Source organism: Parasteatoda tepidariorum, chromosome 9, assembly GCF_043381705.1.
Source record: "Parasteatoda tepidariorum isolate YZ-2023 chromosome 9, CAS_Ptep_4.0, whole genome shotgun sequence".
Taxonomy (NCBI): Eukaryota; Metazoa; Arthropoda; class Arachnida; order Araneae; family Theridiidae; genus Parasteatoda; species Parasteatoda tepidariorum.
In genome coordinates, this window is record NC_092212.1 from 58,880,787 (window position 1) to 58,905,173 (window position 24,387).

Genomic DNA, 24,387 nt, shown 5'->3' on the forward strand with positions numbered 1-24,387 from the left:
TTTTAATTGAAATATAAAATGCCAATTTCATTTTTACTGAGTTCTAAGCCATCATTATTATTTATAAGTAATAAAAAATTCAGTGCCTTTTTGAAAGTGGCAATCAGGCCGTCACCATGGCCACGGCACTGCTAGCAGACGAGATATCATGGGATTCAGGTTAAATTAAATTTGATTTTTATTAAATTTGAGAATTTAATAAATTTAAATGCATTCATTCTTTAAGAAGTTGTGGTCTAATATTGCTTTTGAATTAAATAATTATGGGTAGGTTAACGAAAATAGATTGCATTAACAGAATCTAAGGTTTATTTACATTTCCTGATATGTAAATAAAAATCTGTATACACAATTATATGATATTTGAAATGCCTCTTAAATATGATAAAAAAAAGTATTTATAATGTTTTTTTCATCATCTAATGCAAAAAAAAACTGCATTATTTCTTTAATCATAATTTATAAACCTGTTTGAATATGCGTATTTTGTATTTTAAGCTGTGTGACATATTTTATAGACTAAAAATTATTTTGTAAATATGTGTGGCTATTTGTAATTTCGCGCATTTAATTTAGATTTAAAAATATTTTTTAAATGTCATAAAAACGAGAAAAATTATTTTAAAAGATCTTGGAAAAATTAAAAATGTTGACTGTAAATATAAAATTGTGTTATTTAGTACTACGATTTGCTTATAAACTGTAATAAATAATGTTTACTTTAATAATTTATGATACGAGATAGCTACAGAACTAATATGTAGTTATTTTCAAATTAATAATAGATTTTTTATACATATATATAACGTTTCCAACAAGTAATTAAGTATTACTGAAACAATCAAAAAGCTTCACAAAAGAAGGTTTTAAGTGAAATTTACCTGCATTACAGCTTTAGAAAATGTTCCAACAACAAAAAGCTCTGTGAAACGCATTTACAATTAAAACAAATTTAATCATTCACCTGTCTAAAGAATGTATAAATACAGCTGAACATAATATGTTTTTATGTGCTTTTGTCCTTTGTAACCCATAGGTGAAGCGTGATGGGGGGGGGGCACACTTTTTATTTTTAGAAAACTTCGTTTATTTAATGTATAAATGAGCATTCATTTATTGTATATGTAAAATTCAAAATAAATAAACAGTTTCTTAAAAACAAAAAGTGTGCTCCCCCTCACTCTATGCCATGTTGATATGTTCTTCCTTTTTAAAGCTTTTCTAATATGAAATTAGTTGTCTCTTTATACATATTTTTTTGCTATTAATTAAGATGTTTAAATAAATTATTTAAATAACTTCATTCCTCTAATTTGTAGCAGCATGAGGTTAAACTATCTTTACTCTCATTTCAGACAATAGACATCATGGAATATTTAAACCTTTACATTCCATCATTAGCGATGCTGGAATGTATGCTTACTGTGCAACATGTGCCATGTCCTTGTACAATCTTTTCAAAGAAGAGTGGAATAGGTATAAAAATCAAGTGGAAATATTAAATCTTAATATTTATTTTATCTATCTAATTCTCATAGATTTATGGAGTTCTATTTTAAGGAAGTAAACCTAATAATAAATTTTATTTTGTTTTTGGAGAGCACATTTGTTTAATCTAGCCACTTTAAAGGTTAATTATTTTTTAAAATCCTATTTACGAATGTATGATATGAATAACCTCTCATAGAGAATACTTCAGACTTTAATGATTTGTGTTTAAAAGATGTAATAATCTGCAAATATAAGAATTTCATTGACAAAAACTGGTTTCCTGTGAAGGGAAGCCTAAATGATGAACTCAGTTCAAGGTCAACAAAAAAAAAGGTGAAACATAGAGTTTAATTAAAAAGACACAATATAATTTAATTGATATCTTAATTTTTCCATGTAAGGAGCAATTTTATTATAAATAATCATCATAATACTTTCTCAAATTTGGTGGGGAAAAAGATTTCTACATAGCATGATAAATTTATTTTATGATAAAATTTTTTTTTTTAAGTAGGCTTTTTTCTATGTTTCAAACCATTGTGGGAGATGAGACAAATGACCACATTGTTTTATATGTATTCTATAAACACTTAAATCTAGATTTGAGTATAGTATAGACTATAGAGGTTTGCAATTTAAATATTTGTAGAGAGACCATATGCAGAACCAGGACAGTACACATGACTGTTTTTCGAAAGGTTAATAACTGTCTTAGAACGATTTTGTCCGAAAAATTTAAAACATATTTTAAATATATTGTTATGTGATAGATTTTAGGAAATTTATAAGATTTGTAATTTAATTTTTTTTAACAAAATTTACAAACTTTGCTAATCTTTTTCCCTTTTAATAGATTAGTGAGTGTCATTTTTATTAAAAATTTTCATTTCAATATTATTAGCTTTAAAAATAGAATTTTCCACAGCTTTACAAAATTGCATTTAAAGTAGAAACTATTCTTTTTAATTAATATTTTTTTAATTAATATTTTTTTTCTTTAATTTGACAGGAATTTCAGAGAACAGTGTATGACAAAACATATCACGCATGTTGGTCTTCCAAAACAGGTAAAATATCGAACAAGTTTTTTCATTTTTATTTTGTTTAGATGCCAACAGTTAGATTTCATCATTTTATCTTTTAGTTTAGACAGTTAGATTTTATCATTTTTCTCTATCGTTTTGGTGGTAATGTTTCTTTGATATGTCTAAAAAATCATATTTAAAGAAATATTTCAGATATTTCAAAAATATCACACTCTATCATCATATTTAAAAAGATAATCTTAAATCATCATATTTAAATATATATATTTCAATGAAGTTATTTTTTTTTTACCAGCACACATTTATCACACTCTATGATGTAGTTAGTAAGGGGTAAGGTCGAGCAGTCGTTCCTGAGTGGGTAATGATATATTTTCTATCAAAAATTACATTTTGTGTCTTGAATAAAAAAATTCTACTTTAGCAGGAAATTCTTCAAAATGTTCTTTTTTTTATTTTAACTTTAATTAATGAACTCTGCCATTCTTCTTAGTAGATTTTATTTAACAATATCTGCTAAAGTTACTAATCTATGTATTTTCATTAAGTGAAGAGAGTTTTTCAAAGCTGTTTTGCGGAAGAAAATAAAAAAGCTGCAATTCAACAACTAACCCTTGAAGCAAAACTATAACTTTAAAATTTTGCTGTGAAGTTTAAAATGCTGGGTTTTAAAATAGACAAATAACTTGAATATTTTAAAAGCTATTAAACATTTTTCCATTTCGATTAAAATAATCAAAATCAATGTCTTATCCTCATTTTTTGCGCATTTTTATAAACCCCAAATAATGCAGCATTGTAGTAAATTTTTAAATATTATGAAATCAGACCACAAACAATTTTCTTTTTCACAAAACTGTGGCTTTTACCCATATTGACGTTTTGCACCATTTTCAGAATGAGAATAAGGTGTTCACTAAAAATAGTTTATATTTGACCTATCACAGGATGCATTGTGTTTTTAAAATGTGCTTAAAGGTGCCTATTTTCGATTTTAGTTTTTTAAAAACCTAAAGGTGCTCTTTTCTTTGGGTGTTTTTAAAAAGTGCTTCATTTTCCCTTTTTCAAAATTAGATTTTTTCCTTTACCATGTTGATTTTCGCTACAAATTATGCAAAAAGACACAGTTCACATAGTTCTATTCAACGTTTTTACAATCTATTTCAGCGTATTGTCAGTTCGTAGTGTATGAAAGCACCATTCGTTTTACATGATTTAAATTTTCATGATTTTTGACAATTGTCAAAAACAATGCCACAAGGTTTTTTTTCTTTTTTCTCATGACAATTAAAACAAAATAAAATCGTCAATTATCAAAAACTTTCCAACCCTGCCTAATTATGATATTTTGTTAAAGTGCTTAAAAATATTTCTGAGTGCTTGAAAAGTGCTTATTTTTGTTGAATAATTTGGCTACGCACCCTTTTATAGTCATAGTAACTGTTGCAAACTCACAGCAGTTTTCAAAATAGCTTATTATTCGTGAAAAAAGCATAATTTCATGCAATGACAGAGCCTTTGAAAAACAGCTTTAAAATATTTTTCGGTCATTGTAATGATCATATTGATTTCATAAAGAAATTACAGTAAATATATGTCAATGCTATCAACATATGTCATCATTCATATTGATTTTTGGTTTTATTTTATAACTATGAAGTTAATTTAACAAACCAATTTGTATTGACTTTTGTTTTGTATGCTTTATCTTGCATAGTCTTCAGAGTATTTTATAATAATAGAGCATCATTGCCTTTTAATTATAAAAACTATTAAAACATAATCAATTGCATAATTGTGTTTTTATCTTTAGCATAGTTTTCAAATATTTTTTATTCAAGATGTATTTTGTATTTTCTCATTATGCAATGAACTTTCCATTTTTTATCATTAATCTTAAAACGTCTCTCTTATTTAAAAGGTAGAATCATCTTTGTATGCTTTTCTTACTGGAGAAGGAGGAGACATTGAGCCATTGCTAAATGTATTAAAAAAAGAGCCTAAACTGAATGGCAATTGCTTAAGAATTATTGAAGATTTAATCTTATTTGCTGTTGAAGAAGGTGAGTTTATTTGATTGAACACATTAACACTTTTATAAACTATCGAAAATGAATAATTTCCTTTCAGAATTTTAAATTGTTCCTATTTAGATATTTGAGAATATTTGTTTAGATATTTGAGAATAATTCTTGTGTAAAAATTCATGACAATACTTTGTAAACTTGGTTATATTTTACCTTTTTAAAAAATTTAATTAGAAGAAATTATATTTATATTCTATGGAAGGAGAATAAAAAACTTAACGATTGTATAGATTTGGATAGTTTGGAAACAATAATTTGAGTAAGAATCTTAAAGCACGACCTCTCGTAAAATTTTAAATTTAGCTTATTTATATGAATTTATGACAAATTTTAATTACTTTTAGCGGGAAATAATGAAAATAAAAAATTTTCCTACTTAAATTTTTGGGTATTTAAATTTGTTTTTAAATATTTAATTGCTATTTAAATTTTTTAGTGGTATAAACCAAGAGAGTAATCTAAATCTCCTTCAAGATTCATAAATCTTTAACTTCTTGTTTGTTTTTGTGGCCATTGTCCCCATGATGTATTTTACTAGCTTAATAAATGTATATTTATCTACAAAGAATAGGTTTATTTCTAAAGTTAGCAATAAATACAAGTATTTCAGTGCAATAGTATTGAAATTTTTATAAATATATTGCTTTCTGTTTATGTCATTAAAAATATTTTTTTTAGATTTTATATATTTGTGAAATAGGTTATGTCTTTATATGGGACAAATTCTGTTTAAAATATCTTTGCAATGTTATATGGCTTAGTTGTTATAGTTTTCTAATAATTAGTATTTATTAATTTCTAATTATTAAATTTTTATAATTTCAAAAAAGCTTTTTTTTTTAATTTAAAAAAGTTAGTTTAATATTTTTTATGGTTTTGAGAGAATGGTTTGTTGTCTGATACTTTGCTAGATAAAATTTGGGATTACATTATGATTAACTTAAATTAAGGCCGTATCTGATTTGCCTTGACGAAACTCCTTATTATTATACTAATAAGAATTAAATGTGAACATATTTTTAAATTTAATCTTTGTTAAGATAATGTGTAGATCAAAGACGGCAGTAAATAAGAAATTTTTTTTATGTTAGAGATAATGCTAATCATAAGTTTCCTGTATTTTTTCACTTTAATTAATGATATGTAATTTTTACACTTAAAACTATATCTTATTGTCTGATGTTTCTCTTTTTTAATGCTTACATCAGCTTTGATTAGTGGTAAGTGAATACAAAAGCTATGTGTTTATATACCTTATTTGGATTTACCATTATGACTTTTATGTCATTAATTTATTTTTGTAAATTTATTTACTTAGTAATGTATTTAAAAACATCATCTCAGACTTGTTTTGACATAGAAATTTGTTAATGCAGAATTAAATTTAATTCCCTAATGCAGAAGTATATTTTATTTATTGCTTTGATTTTTATCTGTTAATTATTAGTTTATTTTTTATTAAATGAAAGCTTATTCATGGACAGTTTCATTCAAAGAAGGTATCTTTAAATGAAATGCTGTTAGTGTAAGAGTTAAATTAAAATTATTTTTGGAATGGTGCGAATAAAATAAAGTTATTTATGTATTGTTATTGAAATGGATGGGTTGCATAATTGGATGTATCTCTGGATATAGTCATGATAAATAAAATTAAGGCCGAAATATATAACAGGGTAATTATAAAATTAAGGGGGATGTGATCGTTAAGGAAAGTGGTAGTACAATGCTGATGTGGGATAACAATAACCCAATAGGTTCAAAGGGTCACAAAGTGTGAGGTTTTAACAAATTGGATAAATTGGTATCACCAAATTTAGAATAAGGGTGAAAACTAAGTAAATTAAAGATTAATGATAAATACGATAAAGTCATGCTATATCCAAACAATATATATGATTCAAACAGTAAGCTGATGTTTCCAATAAGAAAAACTAATAAATTCACATTTATGCATGCCCATAACAATAAAAAAAGGTACTCACCACATACAAAAGGAAAAAAGGTGATAAATAATAGCTATAAAGGTAAAGCTAAAAAAACAATCACACACAACTTTCTGTTCAACTAAACATTTATTTTTGTAAAACTACTTATTTTGATTATTTCGTAACAAACAAACAATATGATTGCAACACATTTTGTGGCACAAAAAAAATATATCTTTTAAAAGGAAATGGGTGACAAGAGAATTTAATGAATCCAAAGGCGTCATGCAAAAAGTTAAATATAAAAGAGCGAGTAATTTAACCGTTAAAATAAATATGAGAAGAAAACTTAAATTTGAGAGGGCTTTTAATGTTAAAGAAAATTAAAGGTATAAAATTTTGATTTCAAATTTTACAGAAATTAATTACAGCTATGGATTTAGTTTAAAATAAAGGTTAAGAAAAAATGTAAAAAAAATCCCTCGATACGGACCGAAGTCCGCATCGCGGAGAATTTAAAAAGGGTAACCTGCCCGAGGGCTCGAGAAAAAAAAAATGTTTTTAAAGTGACTTAAAAATTCCTTAACTGGTATAGGACCAGAAAATTACGGCCAATTAAATTAAAAGAGGCGGAAAGTTTGAAATTTAAAGGAAAAAGATTGGTTTGTTAGCCCCCCTAAAATTAAAGGAAGAAAAAGAAAGGCGTGAATAGAGGGGTTGGTTGACTTTCCCCACAGGAAGTGCGATGACCGCAATGACCATGAGAAAGGTCAACAAGAAAGTTAAAAGATTGCTAAATTGAAAAAAAAGAAATAGCGTTTAAAGAAAAATTAAAGGCTTAGATAAAATTCGAAATTAAATTGTCACATTACATTAAGTGTAAATATGACAATACCTGGACAGACCGGAAATTTTTATAAAATTTTCGAAGTCGTAAGAAAATTTTAATTTCAAACAAATATTAAATAAAAAATCAAAATATAAGAATTTTCCTCGATACTAAAATAATTCGAAAAGTTTGACGACAAAAAAATGCTTGAAAATCAAGTAACCAAAAACAAAAAAAATTTAAGTAAACTGGTTTAAAATTAAAATAGATACCATAAAATAAAATTCAAAACTTAGCATTTAATGGTAGAAGTAGAAAAAGATATAAAATTGGAAAAGGAGTCACCCATTTCTGTACACAGTTATGAATTTCTGTACATAGCTAAGAACAATTGTTACAGGTGGAAAATCTCATATGTTCACATAACTCTTTCAGGAACACTGGAAAGAAAAACACAGAAACAGCAGTAATAGTTCGTATAAACATAAAAAATAAACAATTTAAATCAGCACTATTAACAAAAGATTATATGGTGAGCAAATATTGTTAAGGGCAACAAATTGGAAACATCAGTAAAAGTTTAAAAAAATTTTTAATACATGGATCTCAAACATATTGTGACGCAACTAAAGCGAGGAAGAAAAAACGAATAAAGCCAAATAAAACAAAAAAAAATTTAAATACAATTACTAATAAATGTCAATTAATATGACATAAAAGGAATAATAACATTAAATTGGAATCAAAAGTAAAATTGATTGCATTTTGCAATAAATAAACAATTTGTCAATTAGTAATATCAACATAATTATGAAATTTTGATTGGAAACGTCGTTTAGAACGCACTATGTTTGAGATGATAATACATTGAATTCATTGATCATAAAATATGTGAACCAAAAAATACACTAAACAGAATTATGTTAACCATACACTCTAATAAAAATTAATTAGACATTGTGATAAAAGGATTGGAGAAAAATTGTTCATTAATTAACAATGTAGCTTTCAAATTGCTGGCACAAAACAGTGCTTAAAATGAGTAAAATACATTAAAAATTATTCTCATATTCATGAATATAAGTTTAACAAATAATACATAAAGAACATCTTATCTAAGAAACTTCTCATTTACTGATAAAAAATGATCGCAATTAATTAAATTGCAAGTTGAGAATAATAAGTATTGTACATTAAAGACATAAAGTTTATTGTGTGAAAAGTCTTATTTTTTCAAAAAAAAGTCTCAGCTTGAAACGGAAGATAAGCGAAACATCTTTCCCCTTTTTTTTTTTTTGAGGAAGTGGGGGGATTTTCTTGACACTGTTTTATTGAAGGCAACAAACAGGGTTCTGATGGTCACTCTCTGAGGTTGCAGGTGGCCCCACAGAAGCACAATATTATCTCGTCATTCGATCCTTTCCTCCACAAGACTCTCCCTTCAACTATGGACATGTGAGGAAGGGTTTCCCTTCTGCAGGTGTTTTCCCCAATTAACGAAATTGCCATGGTGTTGAAACAGGAATCGACCAGGATCTTTGCAACATCCTGTCAAAGATGCAATAAAATCTTGTTGATGCACTCCAGAGCAAGTAGTGGAATTTTATGCTGTGTGGGAATTCAAATGGACACCCCCTGTAGCGCTTTCTCCTTCATCCCATGACCTTATCCTCAAGTTAAAAGATAAGGGACCATGTCCTTGAACACTCATCTTTGAGTCCAAAAAACAGGAGTTGAAAGTGGGAGTTCAAAACTTATTCACAAGGGGGGAGATTCTTCATTTCTAAATCCTCAGAGCATGGAATGATGAGGAATAACATACGAAATTGTCCATTTCACACATAAATGCTTATAAGTAATACAATTATATCAAAACCAGGAATTGCGATAAAATGATAAATCATAAAAATACATTCATAAAATAATTGCAATCTATGTAAAATATAAAAATATTGATTATGATCAAACAAAGAAAAAAAATATAAAATGTCAAGTACTTTAAATTCTATACAACATAAAATTAAAGATAAGAAATTGATTTGAAAGTATATTAAAAAAATTATTTATAAAGACAGAGTGTATGGCCAAGTACATTAAATATCATTTAAAGTAATCTCATTTACAATGATTCTGCAAAATTTATGATGCACATAGTGAGAAAAAAATGATTGGTAGTGATATTAAATTTGAAATAATTATTCATATTAATTGTTCTTGTTTATTAACTTATTTCTAAATTTTTGACCCAATGGACCTATTGGGTTATTCGGTGTTCAACAATGCTGGACCACCACTATTCGGCCTATACTTAACGCAATTTAACGTATAATTTTTAACCTTACCCTATTCATTTAAATATTAATTTCTTTCAAGTCCTTATGCATTCTTGTGGGTTTGCCTTGCCACATACACAGAGTTTTGTTGTTTTTCTTAGATCTCATGTACTTAAATGTTGTCTCTCAAGTGCGAGTATTAGGCATTAATTTTATTAGTAATTTAAACTTAACTTTTTTTCTATCTTAACAATTATTTGTTTTAATTTCCTAACTTGACTATTTCAATATTCAATCCTTTAATACTTTAACAAACTTATATAAATATATTTTAAACTTTAAGAGTTAGCGATGTGGTTTTTCAGATATAGTCTGAAAATCGTCAACAATTTATAGAACTCTTCTTCTCAATTGCTCATGATGCGTCAGTTTAATTACCAAATTAGAAAAGAAGATCGGAAATCTTAATCATTGGCTTAAAGAGAAAAAATCAAAAGAAGTGGAAAATGCTTTGAAGGAGCAGTTGGAAAGGATATGGGCAAGATATTAAGAACTCCTGATGAACAACCAAAATCTAAGATGAAAATAATTCTACATGAAACTTATGGAAGGGAAACAGACATAAATGTAATGCTCAAATTCTTTGTTGCACAATACTTTATCATTATCTGAAACAAAGTTACAAAAAATCAATGAAAAGTGACTCAAGAAACTTTAGTTCGATGCTTTTTTCTGAAAAGTTAATGAAGTATTATTGTTTTCAGGCAATGACAAGTAAGACTATAGGTCTAAAACATAGGAAAAAATTAGTAGTTGCAAAGATTAAAAAAAAGAAAAAGATTTATAAGCATATATTATATAGCATATTATATAATTCGAACAATTTTTCTTCATAAAGATATGAGCCGTAATATTTCAGGAAGGAAACCATAACGAGCAAAAATTAAAAAAACAAAAACGCTTCTCAAATGCACGTATGAAATTCCATTACAAGAAATTTCTTCAAGAGTCTATCTATGCCAAAGTTTCTTACTGACTTTTTTCTAGACACAGACCATTTTGGGTAATAAAACAATCTGATGTTGATCATAATAAAACAATGTGATGTCTTTGTAGAAAACATAGAATTGTAAGTATAAAAAGGTGAAACAACTACAACTTGTAACTGATGAAAGTCCATTAAATTTTTGTATTTATATGGCATCTGACAAGAACTCTGCTAAATGCATTTAGAATCAGTGTCTGCAATGCAAAGATAATATAGTACCTATGTGCAATAGTATGGAAGCCAAGCTGAATTGGAAAGAATGGAAAATTGTCAAAAAAGAAGAAAAGGTTAAAAAATCATTGGGAATAAAAAACAATGTGCGAAAAAATAGCGATATTCTGAACAATTAAAGCCCTTTGAGATTGTTTCAAAAATGATTTGAAAGGGTTTATAAAACATGCATTTAATATTAAAGTTCAAAACAGAGCCTTTAGAGACTGCAAAGAAAACTTGAAGCCTAATTAAGCTGTGATTTGAAGCATTTATTTATTTTCCATGTTCAGGCTTGCCAACTTCTCCAGCTCTTAGCTGGAGATTATTTCCAAATATTTAAGTAGTAGCAGAATTTCTGTTTTTAACATTTGATTTAAGAGGATTTTGACCACCGCAATCTACAAATAATTGAAAGATATACATAAAATCTCAGAAAAGCAAGCAGTATTGTTCTTAAGTGACAGTAAAAATCTTAAGAACCTTTGTTTGTATTATATTTATTTAACTACTACTTTAAATAATGTGGAGAGCAAGAACTTCCAAGTTGCCAGCTCTGCATATTTTAATAAAATTCACTTTAAAAACCTCTAGAAGAATTTTTTTTATATTTAAATTCTGTTCATTTTTAATTGTCTTTTAATAATTAAAATAGAATTGTGTATTCCATTTTTTTTTAAACGTAATTATTATAATTTTAGGGATATATGATGCCCGTATGCGTGTGTTGATTCTTCATGTTGCTTGGTTGTTACGTGTTGCTTTGCCTTTAGTTGAAATTTATGAAGAATCTGTTGTTGATATGCTTTCTCGTGAAGTGCAAGAAATGTCTGAGTAAGCAAATTCCTTAAATAACATTGTTGATATGACTTTTAATTTGCCATCACTTTGTATTATTTAAATGTAGTAGAAGATATGAGAAAAATATGCTTGTCCTCCATAATAATCATCAGTATTTTTGATGTATATGCCTATAATTAACAAAATAGATTTAATTTAGGAAGCTTGTTATACTTCTTATGTTTATGCTGATATTTGTGAATAATTTCATTTTTGTGCTGGTTCTTATAATTTACTTTTCTATCCTAATTATAATAAGTACATATGCCTTTAATTAAGCAAAATAGATTCATGAAGCTTATTATATTTCTTATGTTTATGCTGATATATTTATGAATAATTTTATTTTTGTGCTAGTTCTTATAATTTACTTTTCTATCCTAATTAAAATAAATACATTTATAATATATAGTGAAGTGTTTGTGTGGCCACTAATTATGTGGTCATTATGTATAACAGCAACTTTATGGAATAATCTTGTGACTTAGATGTTATACATAATAATTATTATTGTTTTACTTAAGAAATAATTCTTTTTAAAGATAATCATTTTGTATTGGTATTATGTAACAAGAATGAAAGAATCATCTTTTATTTTTACATATGTTTAATTTCTCTTTCTAACTGAGTGTAAATTTTAGGGATGAAAAGAAAGCAAATGCAAAGCGACAGCGCAATAAAAAGATAAAACGTTATTTGTTAGTAGGAATGGCTACTATAGGAGGAGGAGCAGTTTTGGGTGAGCATTCATTTATAAATAGAATTTAGAATTAAATACTACTTGAATAGTTTCCTTAATTAGCTGAATCATTAATACAAAGTTAGATTCTTGATTTTATAAGTAATATAGTTTTTTAAAGTATTGCTTACTTAATGAGTCATGAAAGATAGCTTATTGTTGAACATAAGCTCTCTCCTTAAAAAAGTGGCAAAATATTCCAATATTGTCTAAATATATTGTTTTATGTTCATTACTTAAGCCTTTGTAATATCAGTGTTCTTTGCTACTGAGCCTTAATAAAAAATTCAAAAAAATATGCCATTGAATTTCACTGATTACAATATCTAATTCAAAAACTTTGCCAATTTCAATATTTCTATTGATCCATGAACTTAATATATGATTAATGAAGAATTAGATAATTCAAAGTTTAATTACCTTATTCTGATCAAAGTTTTTGCAGCACAAAATATGAGATGAAAGACAAAAAATTTTAAAAAGTTTGCTTGAACATTTGTGAGGATTTGAAATTTCTTTGTTTCTTTAAATTCCTATGAAAAGCTAAATATTTGTAAAAAAAAGGAATCAGTTTAACATTTTAGCTATGTTAAATAACAAAAGGAATAAGTATGAGGAATTGTTATATCTAAATGATGATAAAAAGCTATCACAAACTCTGATCCCTTTGCTTTGAAGAATATTTTTATAAAAAACTTGTTAACAAACTGCTTATTACTAACCCTTTTGTCACATGTTATACTATAATATATGAACATATGTTAGCAGTTTAGAAACAAAATGTATGCTAAAGCTAATATTGGAAATTTTATTTTTAAATTTTAACTACGTTAACATTGCCATTGGAGATCATAAAAATAATAACGATTAAATGTATGTATTTTGATGAAAAAAATCATTGCAAACAATATAAAAGAATTTATTGTACTAATATACTGATTTTAAATTAAAGCATAGATTGCCACTCTTCTTGTTATCCCCTCTATGTCTTTTGTCACAATTTCACAAACCCTAAACCATATCCCTAAGTAGAGAAATATTTCCAGATCTTCATTAATTCTAAACTTAAACTAAATCAAATATATATTGTATGTAATTAAGGAAAATGTAAAGAGCTCTTTTATTCTAAATAACTCTATTACACAAAATATCCTTTAACACTGATTTTAAAAGTTACTTTTTTTTTAAAAAAAAATTAAAAATTGTAACTTAATATTTTTGTTTGTTTATTTATTTATTTGAAAATGCCATTTTTATGATAACTTGTATAAAAAGAATTCAACCTATGACTGATAAAACATTTATAAAACTTTTCAATGAGTTTTTCTGTATAACTATTATTAATATTATATCTGTAGTCCGTGGATCGAGATTCAGACAGAAAGTAAAAGTTTATTAACAAAAAGCAAACAAACACATACAAATTTAAAAAGAACGCCATCTGGCGGTATAAAAAGAAAAAGACTTCGTAGCTATCCTTCCCAGGGAATGACAACAATATCTAATGTATTATTAATATTATTAGAAACGTAATTTTTTGTTAAATTATTGTCCATGTTCATTTAAAATATATATGTGCTGATCATATATAATTTTAAATTTTGTTATCTTAAATAATATAACTGTTTATTTTTTTCTCATGCAAGTAATTATCATCTTTTCATAGTTTCTTTTATTCACCAATATCCAATCTCTATTTACTAATTTATACAGGTTTGACTGGTGGATTAGCTGCTCCATTTATGGCTGCTGGTGCTGGAGCAATCATAGGTGGAGCAGGTGCTGCAGCATTAGGTTCTGCTGCAGGAATTGCAGTCATTGGTTCCCTGTTTGGAGTTGCAGGTGCTGGTTTAACTGGTATGTATGATTGTTAATCTGAGAAGATGTATACGTACTGATATACTGGTGCCTGATTGAATAATAAATGTTTGATTTAATGAAGTGTGCCATCTATTACCTTTAGAGTGAGTTAAATAGTATTTAAAAATAACTTATTGGAGAAAAACACTAACTAGATTTGAAAAAAACTAAAAACAATATGTGAAAATAAGCTGCCTGTATAAAAGCTGTTCTATAATATTTCAATCCTCTTTAAAAAGTTTTAAAACTTACATTTAGTTCAAATCATTCAAAAACTGTATGTAGATATGCACTACTGCATGTAGCAATGTATATATGCAGTATACTAAAATGTATACAGTATACTACTGCATGTGGCAATGAAGAGTAAGAATGTTAAGTCCATGCCATAAATAACACAACCAGTTGAGTTAAGGATCTAATATGTGTGCATGGTCATTGCAATGACTAACAGAAGGTGTTCAGAAATCATTGAAGATAGTATACTTTTGCTCATGTGTCTGTCTGTTCCAGAAATGTTTATGATTCATATATCTGATTTGCTCTTCATTTCTAGTGTGACACTTCTTTTTTCATTAGATATCTTTAATAATGAGAAAATGCTGAAGATTTTTTTTTTCTGTAGATGAAAAAAAATCAAAATTTTGTGATTATTTGAAATTTGATTGAAGAATGTTGACATTTGCTAAAAGTTCAATTTAGTTTCTCTATGATTTAAAAACAATTGAAAAATAAAAGCAGAACTTCAGAAAATTTCTTTTGTTCAAAAATATGGTTGTAAACCTGAAAAAAAGGTAGAAAAAGAATACTTGGAATGGGCTTTAATAAAATATTTTTGTGCTCAAACTAAATGCAGCACTAATTTCACTACTAAGGATTTATTTATGCAAGAAAATCTTGGAAGGGACTTTATCTATTTTGAGTTTATATGTTCAAATAATCAATAAGATCATTTTAAAATAAACACAGGATAGATAAAAGATTAATGAGCAGTAAAGCAAAATCAGTTTTTAAAATATTAAAAAATGGTTGATGGCTTTAAAAGGTTTTTTCTCTTATTCTTTCTTACAGGTTATAAAATGCAAAAACGTGTTGGTGATATTGAAGAATTTGCATTTGATACTCTAACTGAAGGAAGGCAGTTACATGTCACTTTAGCGATATCTGGGTGGTTAACTGAAGAAGATAGGGGTATAGAAATGTTAAAAAATTTTATTAGTGTTTTTCGTAAATTATGTAATTTGGTTTAAAACGTTTTACTGATTAAAATCATGGCTTGAGCTTTAAATTTATGTCACTTGCTTTGCATTTTAGAACATAAAAGAATCTTAAAAGATTTTATTTATACTGCATTTTAACATTAAGAATTTACTGTTTGAAATGTTTTTTCTATATTTATTTAAAAAACTACAATTTTATTACTTACATTTTCAACAGAACTTTCTATTGATTACTATTTTTATATGTATTTAGTGTAATAATAAAATGTATGTATACAATTTTTTTTTAATATGGCAATGATTTATTTCATGGTCATTTTTTTTTACAATTTTTTATACTTATAAAAACACTAGTAACATTAATTTAAAGGAAAGCTTTTTTTGTATATATTTTTATGTGTATTTAATGTAAATACACATAATTATATATTAATATAATTATATATTTTAATATGGCAATGATCTATTTCATGGTAATTTTTTTTTTAATTTTTTGTACTTATAAAAACACTAGTAACATTAATTTAAAGGAAAACTTTTTTTTGGTTGTATTAAAACTTTTCAGAAGAAATTATCTATATTTAAAGTGGTTATATTATATAATGTGGCTTAAGATTTTATTTCATTCTCACTTTTTTTGCAATTTTTTATACTTATAAAATACTGGTAATATTAATTCGAAGGAAAACTTTTTTTTGATTGTATTAAAACTTTTCAGAAGAAATTATTTACTTTAAAAGTGAGGTTATTTACTTGAAATGTAATTACTTATTGTATAATTGTGTTTGCTTTTTAGAAGCATTTCAAGAACCTTGGCTTACCCTTATGCATTCTCGAGAACAATATTGCTTAAGATATGAATCAAACTACCTCTTGCAACTGGGGAGAGCTATGGATTACTTGTTTAGTTTTGCAGTGTCTATGGCTGCTCAAGAAGCGTTGAAATACACAATTTTATCTGGTAGTTAGAATTTGTTTCTTTAAAGCATACAATATTTCAGTATGATATTATTTATCCTTTGTATTATGATCATATTAAATGTGCCAAAGAAATATCTTTCATTCATATGATTTTTATTAAAAAATCCATTTCTATTTTTTTAAGGATTAATTGCTGCAATTACATGGCCTGCTGCACTCGTCACAGTTTCTGGAGTAATTGACAATCCTTGGGGAGTATGTCTGAGACGATCTGCTCAAGTTGGACGACATTTAGCTGATGTACTTTTGGAAAGGCAACAAGTATTCAAACATTTCTTCCACTTTTTGTTCTAATATTCAGTGAAACCTTGATTATCCGATTATCCCAACCTAGGACCTATTTCCAAACTAAATAAAAAAGTATCTGTTTGGAAGAAAAGGTTCATTTTTTACAATGTATGGATAAAACAATGCTGCAAAAGCTTAAATAATATCTCATAAACGAACATACTGCAATGGTTCTATGATGAAAATCCTTAATCAGTATCCAAAACAAAATTGAGAAAACTAATTCTTGAGCATATTTTCTTTCATTTTGTGTTTGAACACAATAAAGGTTTTTCATTATAGAAATAAAATTGTAATGTACTTGTTTATGTAGTATTGCTTGTGCTTTTGTTTTGACAAACTTTGGCTTCAATCTAAAAGTTTCCTGAGTTCCTAGGCTTAGAGCAATGTGTGTCATACTTTTTTTTAAGTGACATTTTTACATCAAAGTTACTTAGTTTTCGAGGTAGGTTACAAAGTACTAGGCAGGTTGATTGGCAGGTATTCTTACTTTGCAAGTTTCTGAAGTTTCTACCAGATTTTATAACAAAACAGTTCACAAAAACATCCTATCGCTTACATGGAAATTAGGGTGTTTGCAACCGAAATTGCTTTTCTGAACAATTTGAAAATATATTTAAAGTGACAATATGGCAAGAGAAAGTGAAAATATGTTGGAATTTAAGCATATGATTCTTATTATTGTATTATCCCAAATGCTTTAAATACATTTTCCCATCATGAGTCTGAATACAAAACTTCATTAATGTTGAATTCAAGCACTTTTAGCAGATTATTGTACCTTATATCTCAGTTATGAAATTTGTATTCATGTTACTGAAATTACAACTTCAACACAAAATATTTTCTAGAAGCTAGATAATTGGTCACTTTTGTACTTTTTTTTCCTGTGTAGTTTGGGTTTGTTTTACTGAAAAAGTCCTCCATGAAATCAAATGTATTTCAATACACCTGTGGTGTAATCACATCCGGGTCATCACGTGTCTTTGGCGAGATAGATTGTGTGTTTTTTATCAGCATAGGTATCAATCATCAAAGATGAAGAAAAAAAATGCCAAATTTAAATTTAACTTTAATAACTAAATTTAAATAACTAAATCATATGTAACATCATACAGGATCCCAGACGTCGAACATAAAAAAAGTGAAAAAGCGAAAGAACAGACCTTTTCATTAGTGCATATATACATATTTCATTGATTTTAATTCAGTTCACTTTAGGTTTGGTATAGAAACTTACAGGTTTAACAGGTACAAAGGAACTTCGGTATTTAAACCTAGTATGTTGATTATACCACAAACACTAACATTTCTTGACTTACAGTTTAATACTCAAAAATAGTGTTAAAATTTTCAAAAGAAATTAAGTAACTCTTATTTAAATTTCTTTTTAAAATTATGTAATTTTATATATATATTAGGAAAATATATTATGAGAAACTGTTTATTATACTCGTAACTTTAAATTATATTATGTTACATTTTAAGCTGTTTTGCTTTCAGGGTAAAAGACCTATTACATTAATAGGATTCAGTCTTGGTGCTAGAGTAATTTATTATTGTTTACAAGAAATGTCCAAAAGAAAAGGTAAGCATTTACCTGTTTCTTTTTTTTTTCTTTTTTTTTTCATTTATAAAATAAGAGTATAAACAAATTACAAATGCTACTTTTTTTAACATTTTTCATTTCTTAAAGGTAAATTTTAAACATTAACCAATTTTAGAATATTTTCTCATTACGTTTTATAATCGATAAAAGTATAATATTATTTTATGAATTTTCTTATAATATTATTTTATGAATTTAAGAATTAGAAAATGCATCAATATTTACTATCTAAATTAATTTGAAAGGGATTTTTATGATTAGGAATGAACTTTTATTATTTTTTTTAACATTTTGTAAGTGAGTTTAAATTTTATAAAAAAAGTTTAAACTTTTGCAATTGCGAAAGTTTTTTTTATTTTTTTTTTATCATAGCTATGTTTTATTTTCTTTATACCTATTTTAGGTTGTGAGGGTATTATTGAAGATGCCATATTGCTAGGTGCACCTGTTACAGCTGATGTGGAAATTTGGAAAGATTTCTCCAAAGTTGTGAGTGGGCGAGTTGTAAATGGATACTGCAGGTTTGCATTTTCTTTTATTACAGTTCTTGGTTGCATGCAAAGCTTGAAAATATTGCCTGACATGCCCAGGACATATAAAAATTCCGATCATTTTTGAAATTCCACTCTTCTTAAAAGATTTCCAGAGAGAACAATATTTTTTACTTGCAAAAATATATTTCAGACTTCATAATTTTGTATGTTTTTTAATCCTAAAAATTTTTATTATTTGTTTCTTCAGCGGTCGACTTATGCATCCTACATATCAGAAATTCGCTATCTCGTAACCCAAAAATAGGGGTTGATTTATAAACCGTGATATACATTATTAAGAATTTATGTATTTCTTCCAGCAACTAAAATCACTTAGAGGAACAGAGATTTTTACGTTAGCCAGCTACCTTACTGACATTGATAAAAATATCGCTTGATACATTTTTAGAAAAAATGTGTAATAGTTTAGGTTGCAATTATGCATTATAATGTTTTAGCAATTAGAAGACACCAGAAACTTTTCATAAAAATAACTTTGTTTATTTTCTTATAAACAAATAAAATTCTAAAAGTATTAACAAAGTAAAGTCAACCATCTAAGTAAGTAGAAGAGGCATCAATACTTCCGGACTCGGCTGGTTAGGTCAGGCCCACATCTCCAGGTGAGGACTGAAGTCAAAGTGGAATGCTGACCAATGGCGGGCTCCTTTTTATACTCGTTGAGTGTAGTCATGCGCCGTTCAGGAAAGCTGATTTGCATTTGGCTGATCGGCTTCTCCCAGCTGCTTTGCATTTTAATGAAACTTTCGTGATGACGCTACAATGTCAATATAGAAAGTATGATATGAGTTCTGTAAATTTATTTCAAAACTTATATACAACTTTTCAAATAGGAAGTTGTACCTTCTCAACTGCATTTTCTTTTTTAAAAAAATCCAAAAAACAAAACATCATGGATCATATTTATCTCGATTAGAATCTTGAACAGAGCTTGAGACATTTTTTAATAAAATCTACTTTGTTTAATAAAATTAACTTTGTTTTATCTAAAGTATGATTATTATAATACAAAGTTATGATACAAATGATTTTCCAGAGGAGATTGGCTTCTAAAATTTCTGTATCGTACATCATCTGTAACAATGAAAATTGCTGGTTTACAACCAATTAAATGGGATGATAGAAGAATGTGTAACGTTGATCTCAGTAGTGTGGTAAGTTTCTTGGAATTTTTTTTTTATTTGGTTTTCAAATGCTCAAAGTGAGTTTTGGTGTGTGCAATAAAAGTGCAAATAATAAAGATGTTTGTAGGTTATATCTTGTGTACTAAATTGCTATTTTTATGCCTATTTTTTAATGGTCTGTTTTATCAAATATCTATTAAATCTAACTCCAATGAGGGTTATGAATTATATAAGGTTTTTACAGATAGTACACCATGTATCAAATTAAGTTCAGTGAGATTAGGAAGACTATAAACACTAGGCTTTGTTGAACATAATAGTTATAATAGGTGCTAAATTCAATCCTATGAAGAATGTTTAAAGCAAAGGCTAGGATAGCCTGGTCGGTAGGGTGCTGGGCCCATGTCCGAGAGTTCGTGGGTTCGAACCCTGCCGGCCGAAGACTCCCCGTGTAGTAAAGTGACTGATGCACGTTAAATCTGTCGAGTCTCAAAAGTCCTCCATGTTCCCATAACAAATCAATATCTCCGGGGGTACTGGATTGGAGATCAATCATTCGCTGATTCAGGTCAAAATTGCAATCTGTGGATGAATGAATGGATGTATGAATGGGTCCGTCTTATAAACAGATGTGACGTATGGTGTGGCAGAAGTCGAATTCTTGGCCATAGATGGCGCCACTGAAAAACAAGAATCACACACTCTGCCTTAAATTTGCTCGGTTTCACCAAGCAGGCTTACCCGTGTGGCAAGTGGCATTAGAACCAACCAACCATGTTTAAAGCAAGTCTTTATAAAAGAATGAGATTTATTTTCTTTTAAAACGAAAGAAAGTCTATCTCTGTCCATATACAAAAAACCTTTTTAGAAAATTTTTTAAAGTGCCTTATACTACCATTCTAAATGTATAGCTTTAAAATATATATGTAGTATTCTACTTAAAACAGCTTTGCTATATAAAAACTAAATTTTTTAAAAGATTTATATTTCAGGCTGTTTTATCTTTGTTTGTCTGCAAAAACCAGCAAGACATTAGAATATTTTTACATATATCTTTGTGTGTGTGTGCAGGCATGTGTGTGCATACATATATGAATTTACACATCTGCCAATTTGTCCCTATTTATCAGATCATTTTTATTTGCATATTTAGAGTGGTAGAAATTTCATGAATTAACATTTTATTATTTATTTAATGAATTTAATTTTGAATGACTTTGTCCCCAACTACACACAAACAATTTAAACACATAAATAAAACCCATTAATTGTGCAGATAGTTTTTAAAATACAGGCAATATTAAACACATGAAGTCTGTTTTACCATTTTAATATTCTGTAAAACTAGGACTTCCAGGTTATCAACTATGTATATATATATACGTTCCATACTATTAATTGTTTCCATTACATTAGCTAATTGCCATATGCTGCAATAATGAACATCTGAAAAATAATTTTAAATAAATTTCATAAAAAAATATATTCCTTTTTCTTTACTAAATAACTATTTATGAAAAAAAAGATATAAAGTTAACTTAAGCTTATAAAACCTGGCCTTTTTTTTATAAATAATTGATGGCCTTACCATTTTCAAAAAATGCTAATATTTTTGTAACACTGTTGCAATTTGATGTATTTGAATATAATCGGAGTAAATCTTTAAAATTTATTTTTGAATTATTTTAATTTGATTCAAATTGCAAATTGTGTAACTTCTAAACTGCAGATTTCATTGCAGATTTGATCTGCAATTCACTTTACTTCTGAAGTAAACTATATTTTTTACTACTTAGGTGTAAAGGGTTATAAATTTACATTTTTATTGTTAAAAATACTTTTTATGAAATATTTATTTTATTACCATTATTTATGAAATAAAATTAAAAATTAAATTTTGTGAAAATGTGACAAAACTTGTAATTCTAAACTGTGTATCTTCTAAACTGCAGATTTCATTCCCGATTTGATTTGCAATTCACTTTACTTCTGAAGTAAGCTATATTTTGTACTACTTAGGTATCTGGGCATATGGATTATTCTAATAAAATGGATGTCATATTAAAAGCCGTTGGAGTTCGTACAATAGATGAGATTGTTGATGATTCAAAACTTCGGAAATCCAGATCAGAAATACCTACTCGTCACAAAATTGGGGAGAAGCGCCATAAAAGAATGCTCCACTCAAAATCTTGCGGAGATATTCATTTTCAACAAAGTATTCCAACAGTGCCTGACATTTCCATGCAAAGAGATAGATCGTGTTCCCTTGATAGCGTCCTCAGTCGATCCAGTACAAGCTCTATGCTGTTACTCAACCCTACTGGTCTAAAAACTTCCACCTCTAGACTATCTCCTGTAACTTTTTTGCATCCGAAATGTAAAGAACTAAATAGTTCTGAAGAGAATATACAAAATACAGATTTGATTGTTCCCAGTAATTGGGATTGGGAAGAAATAAAATAAGGATACAGTTGATGTTGGGTGTTTTTTAATGATGATATATAGCTTTTTACATTCCTAGAATCCTGTGATTTTTGCAGCTAATAATTATTTAACTATTTTGCAATGATGTGATAGCCTGTACATGTTAAATTTTGGTGCTTATGGCTTGCATTATTTGCATGTGATATAACTGGTCACTAAGAATATCTATAGAAGTATATATGTTTATATTGATAATTTTTGTATTTTTGAACTAAGTAATTGTGTAAATGAATTGTTTGTTAAAAGTTGTCAACACCTGTTAATTATTTGATGTAGTGAGTTTTTAAAGGAATATTTTGAAATAATGCATTTGTTTGTGAAATATATAATTATTATATATATTTTAAAAATCAAATTTCATAATAAGTTATCTCAAATTTGTAAAGATTTAGGGAATTAAATTTTTACTCTTTGCTTTATTAAATTAATACGAGTTACAAAAAAAAATTTTTTTTATTCGAAACAATACATAATGGGTATATATTTTTCCATCTTTATTATTTTCTTTAAAAGAAAAATCTGAATAAAAGTCTAAACTATAGTTTTATACTCTTAATAAAATTTCTAAGTGGATGTAATTAAAAGTCATTTTGTGCAATCTCTTTAGATTTTTAAAAGTAATTGAAATATGATTATTTATTTGCAGTTACTACAAATTACAAATCTTTGTTATTATAAATATTTAGAAACCATTTTTTTACTTTATATTTACCAAGTAACTGTAAATTCTAATAAAAACCAAAAGCTAATTCCTAACATATACATGTCTTTCAAATGTAAATTTTAATTTTTTTTACTGCTTGTAAGACCATACATTAATTATGCCAGTATATTTTATTTAATTCATTATAATATTGCTAATTTTCGTAAAAAAAATTTCAGAAAAATTAACACTTCTTACTCACCAATGAAATTTTCAGTGATGTTTTAAACTTTGTTGTCAACATTGAATACGAGAAACTGACATAATTGATAACAAATATGAGAAACTGTCACATTGCATATTTTGATACTAAAGGACTTTTAAAAATAATTCTAAATCAAAAGTTATTTTAATATTGTTCTTTACAATTTACATATGAAATTTATATTCCATGAAAAATTTAACTATTAAAATTGTAAATATTTGAAAGTTATAGTGTTATAAAATTATAAATATTCCACTGTGTAATTCAAATTGATATCTTTTAATTATATTGATAATTATGTTTGTAAGACAAGTATTTAATATTATAAAATTAAAATCTAATTTTACTCTAGTCTTAGATAGTTTTTGTTATTGTTGCATTTTATTACTACTTAAAATATATAATTGGTTACTTTCCATATACTTGCACCTTTTTAAAAGATTATTTCCTTACAATTATTTTTATTTAAATTGTTTGTTTCATACAGTTATGAGAAAAATCTATTGCTGTAGATTGTTGTGTATTACAGATATACTAGTTTATATATAATTTAAAATTTATAAGACATTAGAGAAAATAACGTAGGTTTGAAACTATCTCATAATTGTTCTGATAAAGATGAATAGTTTTTAAAAAAAGTATTAACAATTATGCATATTTTTTAGATAAAATTAAGTATGTTTATACAGAACTTAGTACATAAAATATAAATATATAATGATTAGTACCAGAACTTAGAAACTGATGTTGAAGTTAATCCATCGTGTGTATGGATCATAAATTTTGTAGATCAAACATTTAGAAGTAATAAATTTGAAAACTAGATCTTTTAATCTGAATATTGTTAAAAGGTTAATTGAATATTGTA

The 24,387-nt window shown here is 26.8% G+C and overlaps 1 protein-coding gene across 3 annotated transcripts; it reads left to right on the top strand.

Moving 5' to 3' along the window:
* The first annotated feature begins 32 nt into the window (after positions 1 to 32).
* On the top strand, positions 33 to 23,058 carry LOC107453145 (transmembrane and coiled-coil domain-containing protein 4). 3 transcript variants are annotated; one of them, XM_016069842.3, is made up of 14 exons: positions 33 to 159; positions 1,356 to 1,476; positions 2,501 to 2,558; positions 4,459 to 4,600; positions 11,611 to 11,743; positions 12,391 to 12,488; positions 14,202 to 14,345; positions 15,420 to 15,539; positions 16,365 to 16,529; positions 16,674 to 16,810; positions 18,341 to 18,425; positions 18,850 to 18,967; positions 20,037 to 20,154; positions 22,144 to 23,058. In XM_016069842.3, the coding sequence occupies exons 1-14, from the start codon at positions 117 to 119 to the stop codon at positions 22,588 to 22,590; spliced, it is 1,929 nt and encodes a 642-aa protein (XP_015925328.1). In that variant the 5' UTR covers positions 33 to 116; the 3' UTR covers positions 22,591 to 23,058. The 3 variants fall into 3 exon arrangements, with proteins under 3 accessions (XP_015925328.1, XP_015925331.1, XP_015925330.1); XM_016069844.3 differs by having other exon boundaries at positions 99 to 267; XM_016069845.3 differs by lacking the exon at positions 15,420 to 15,539 and having other exon boundaries at positions 22,144 to 22,599.
* Positions 23,059 to 24,387: the final 1,329 nt, after the last annotated feature.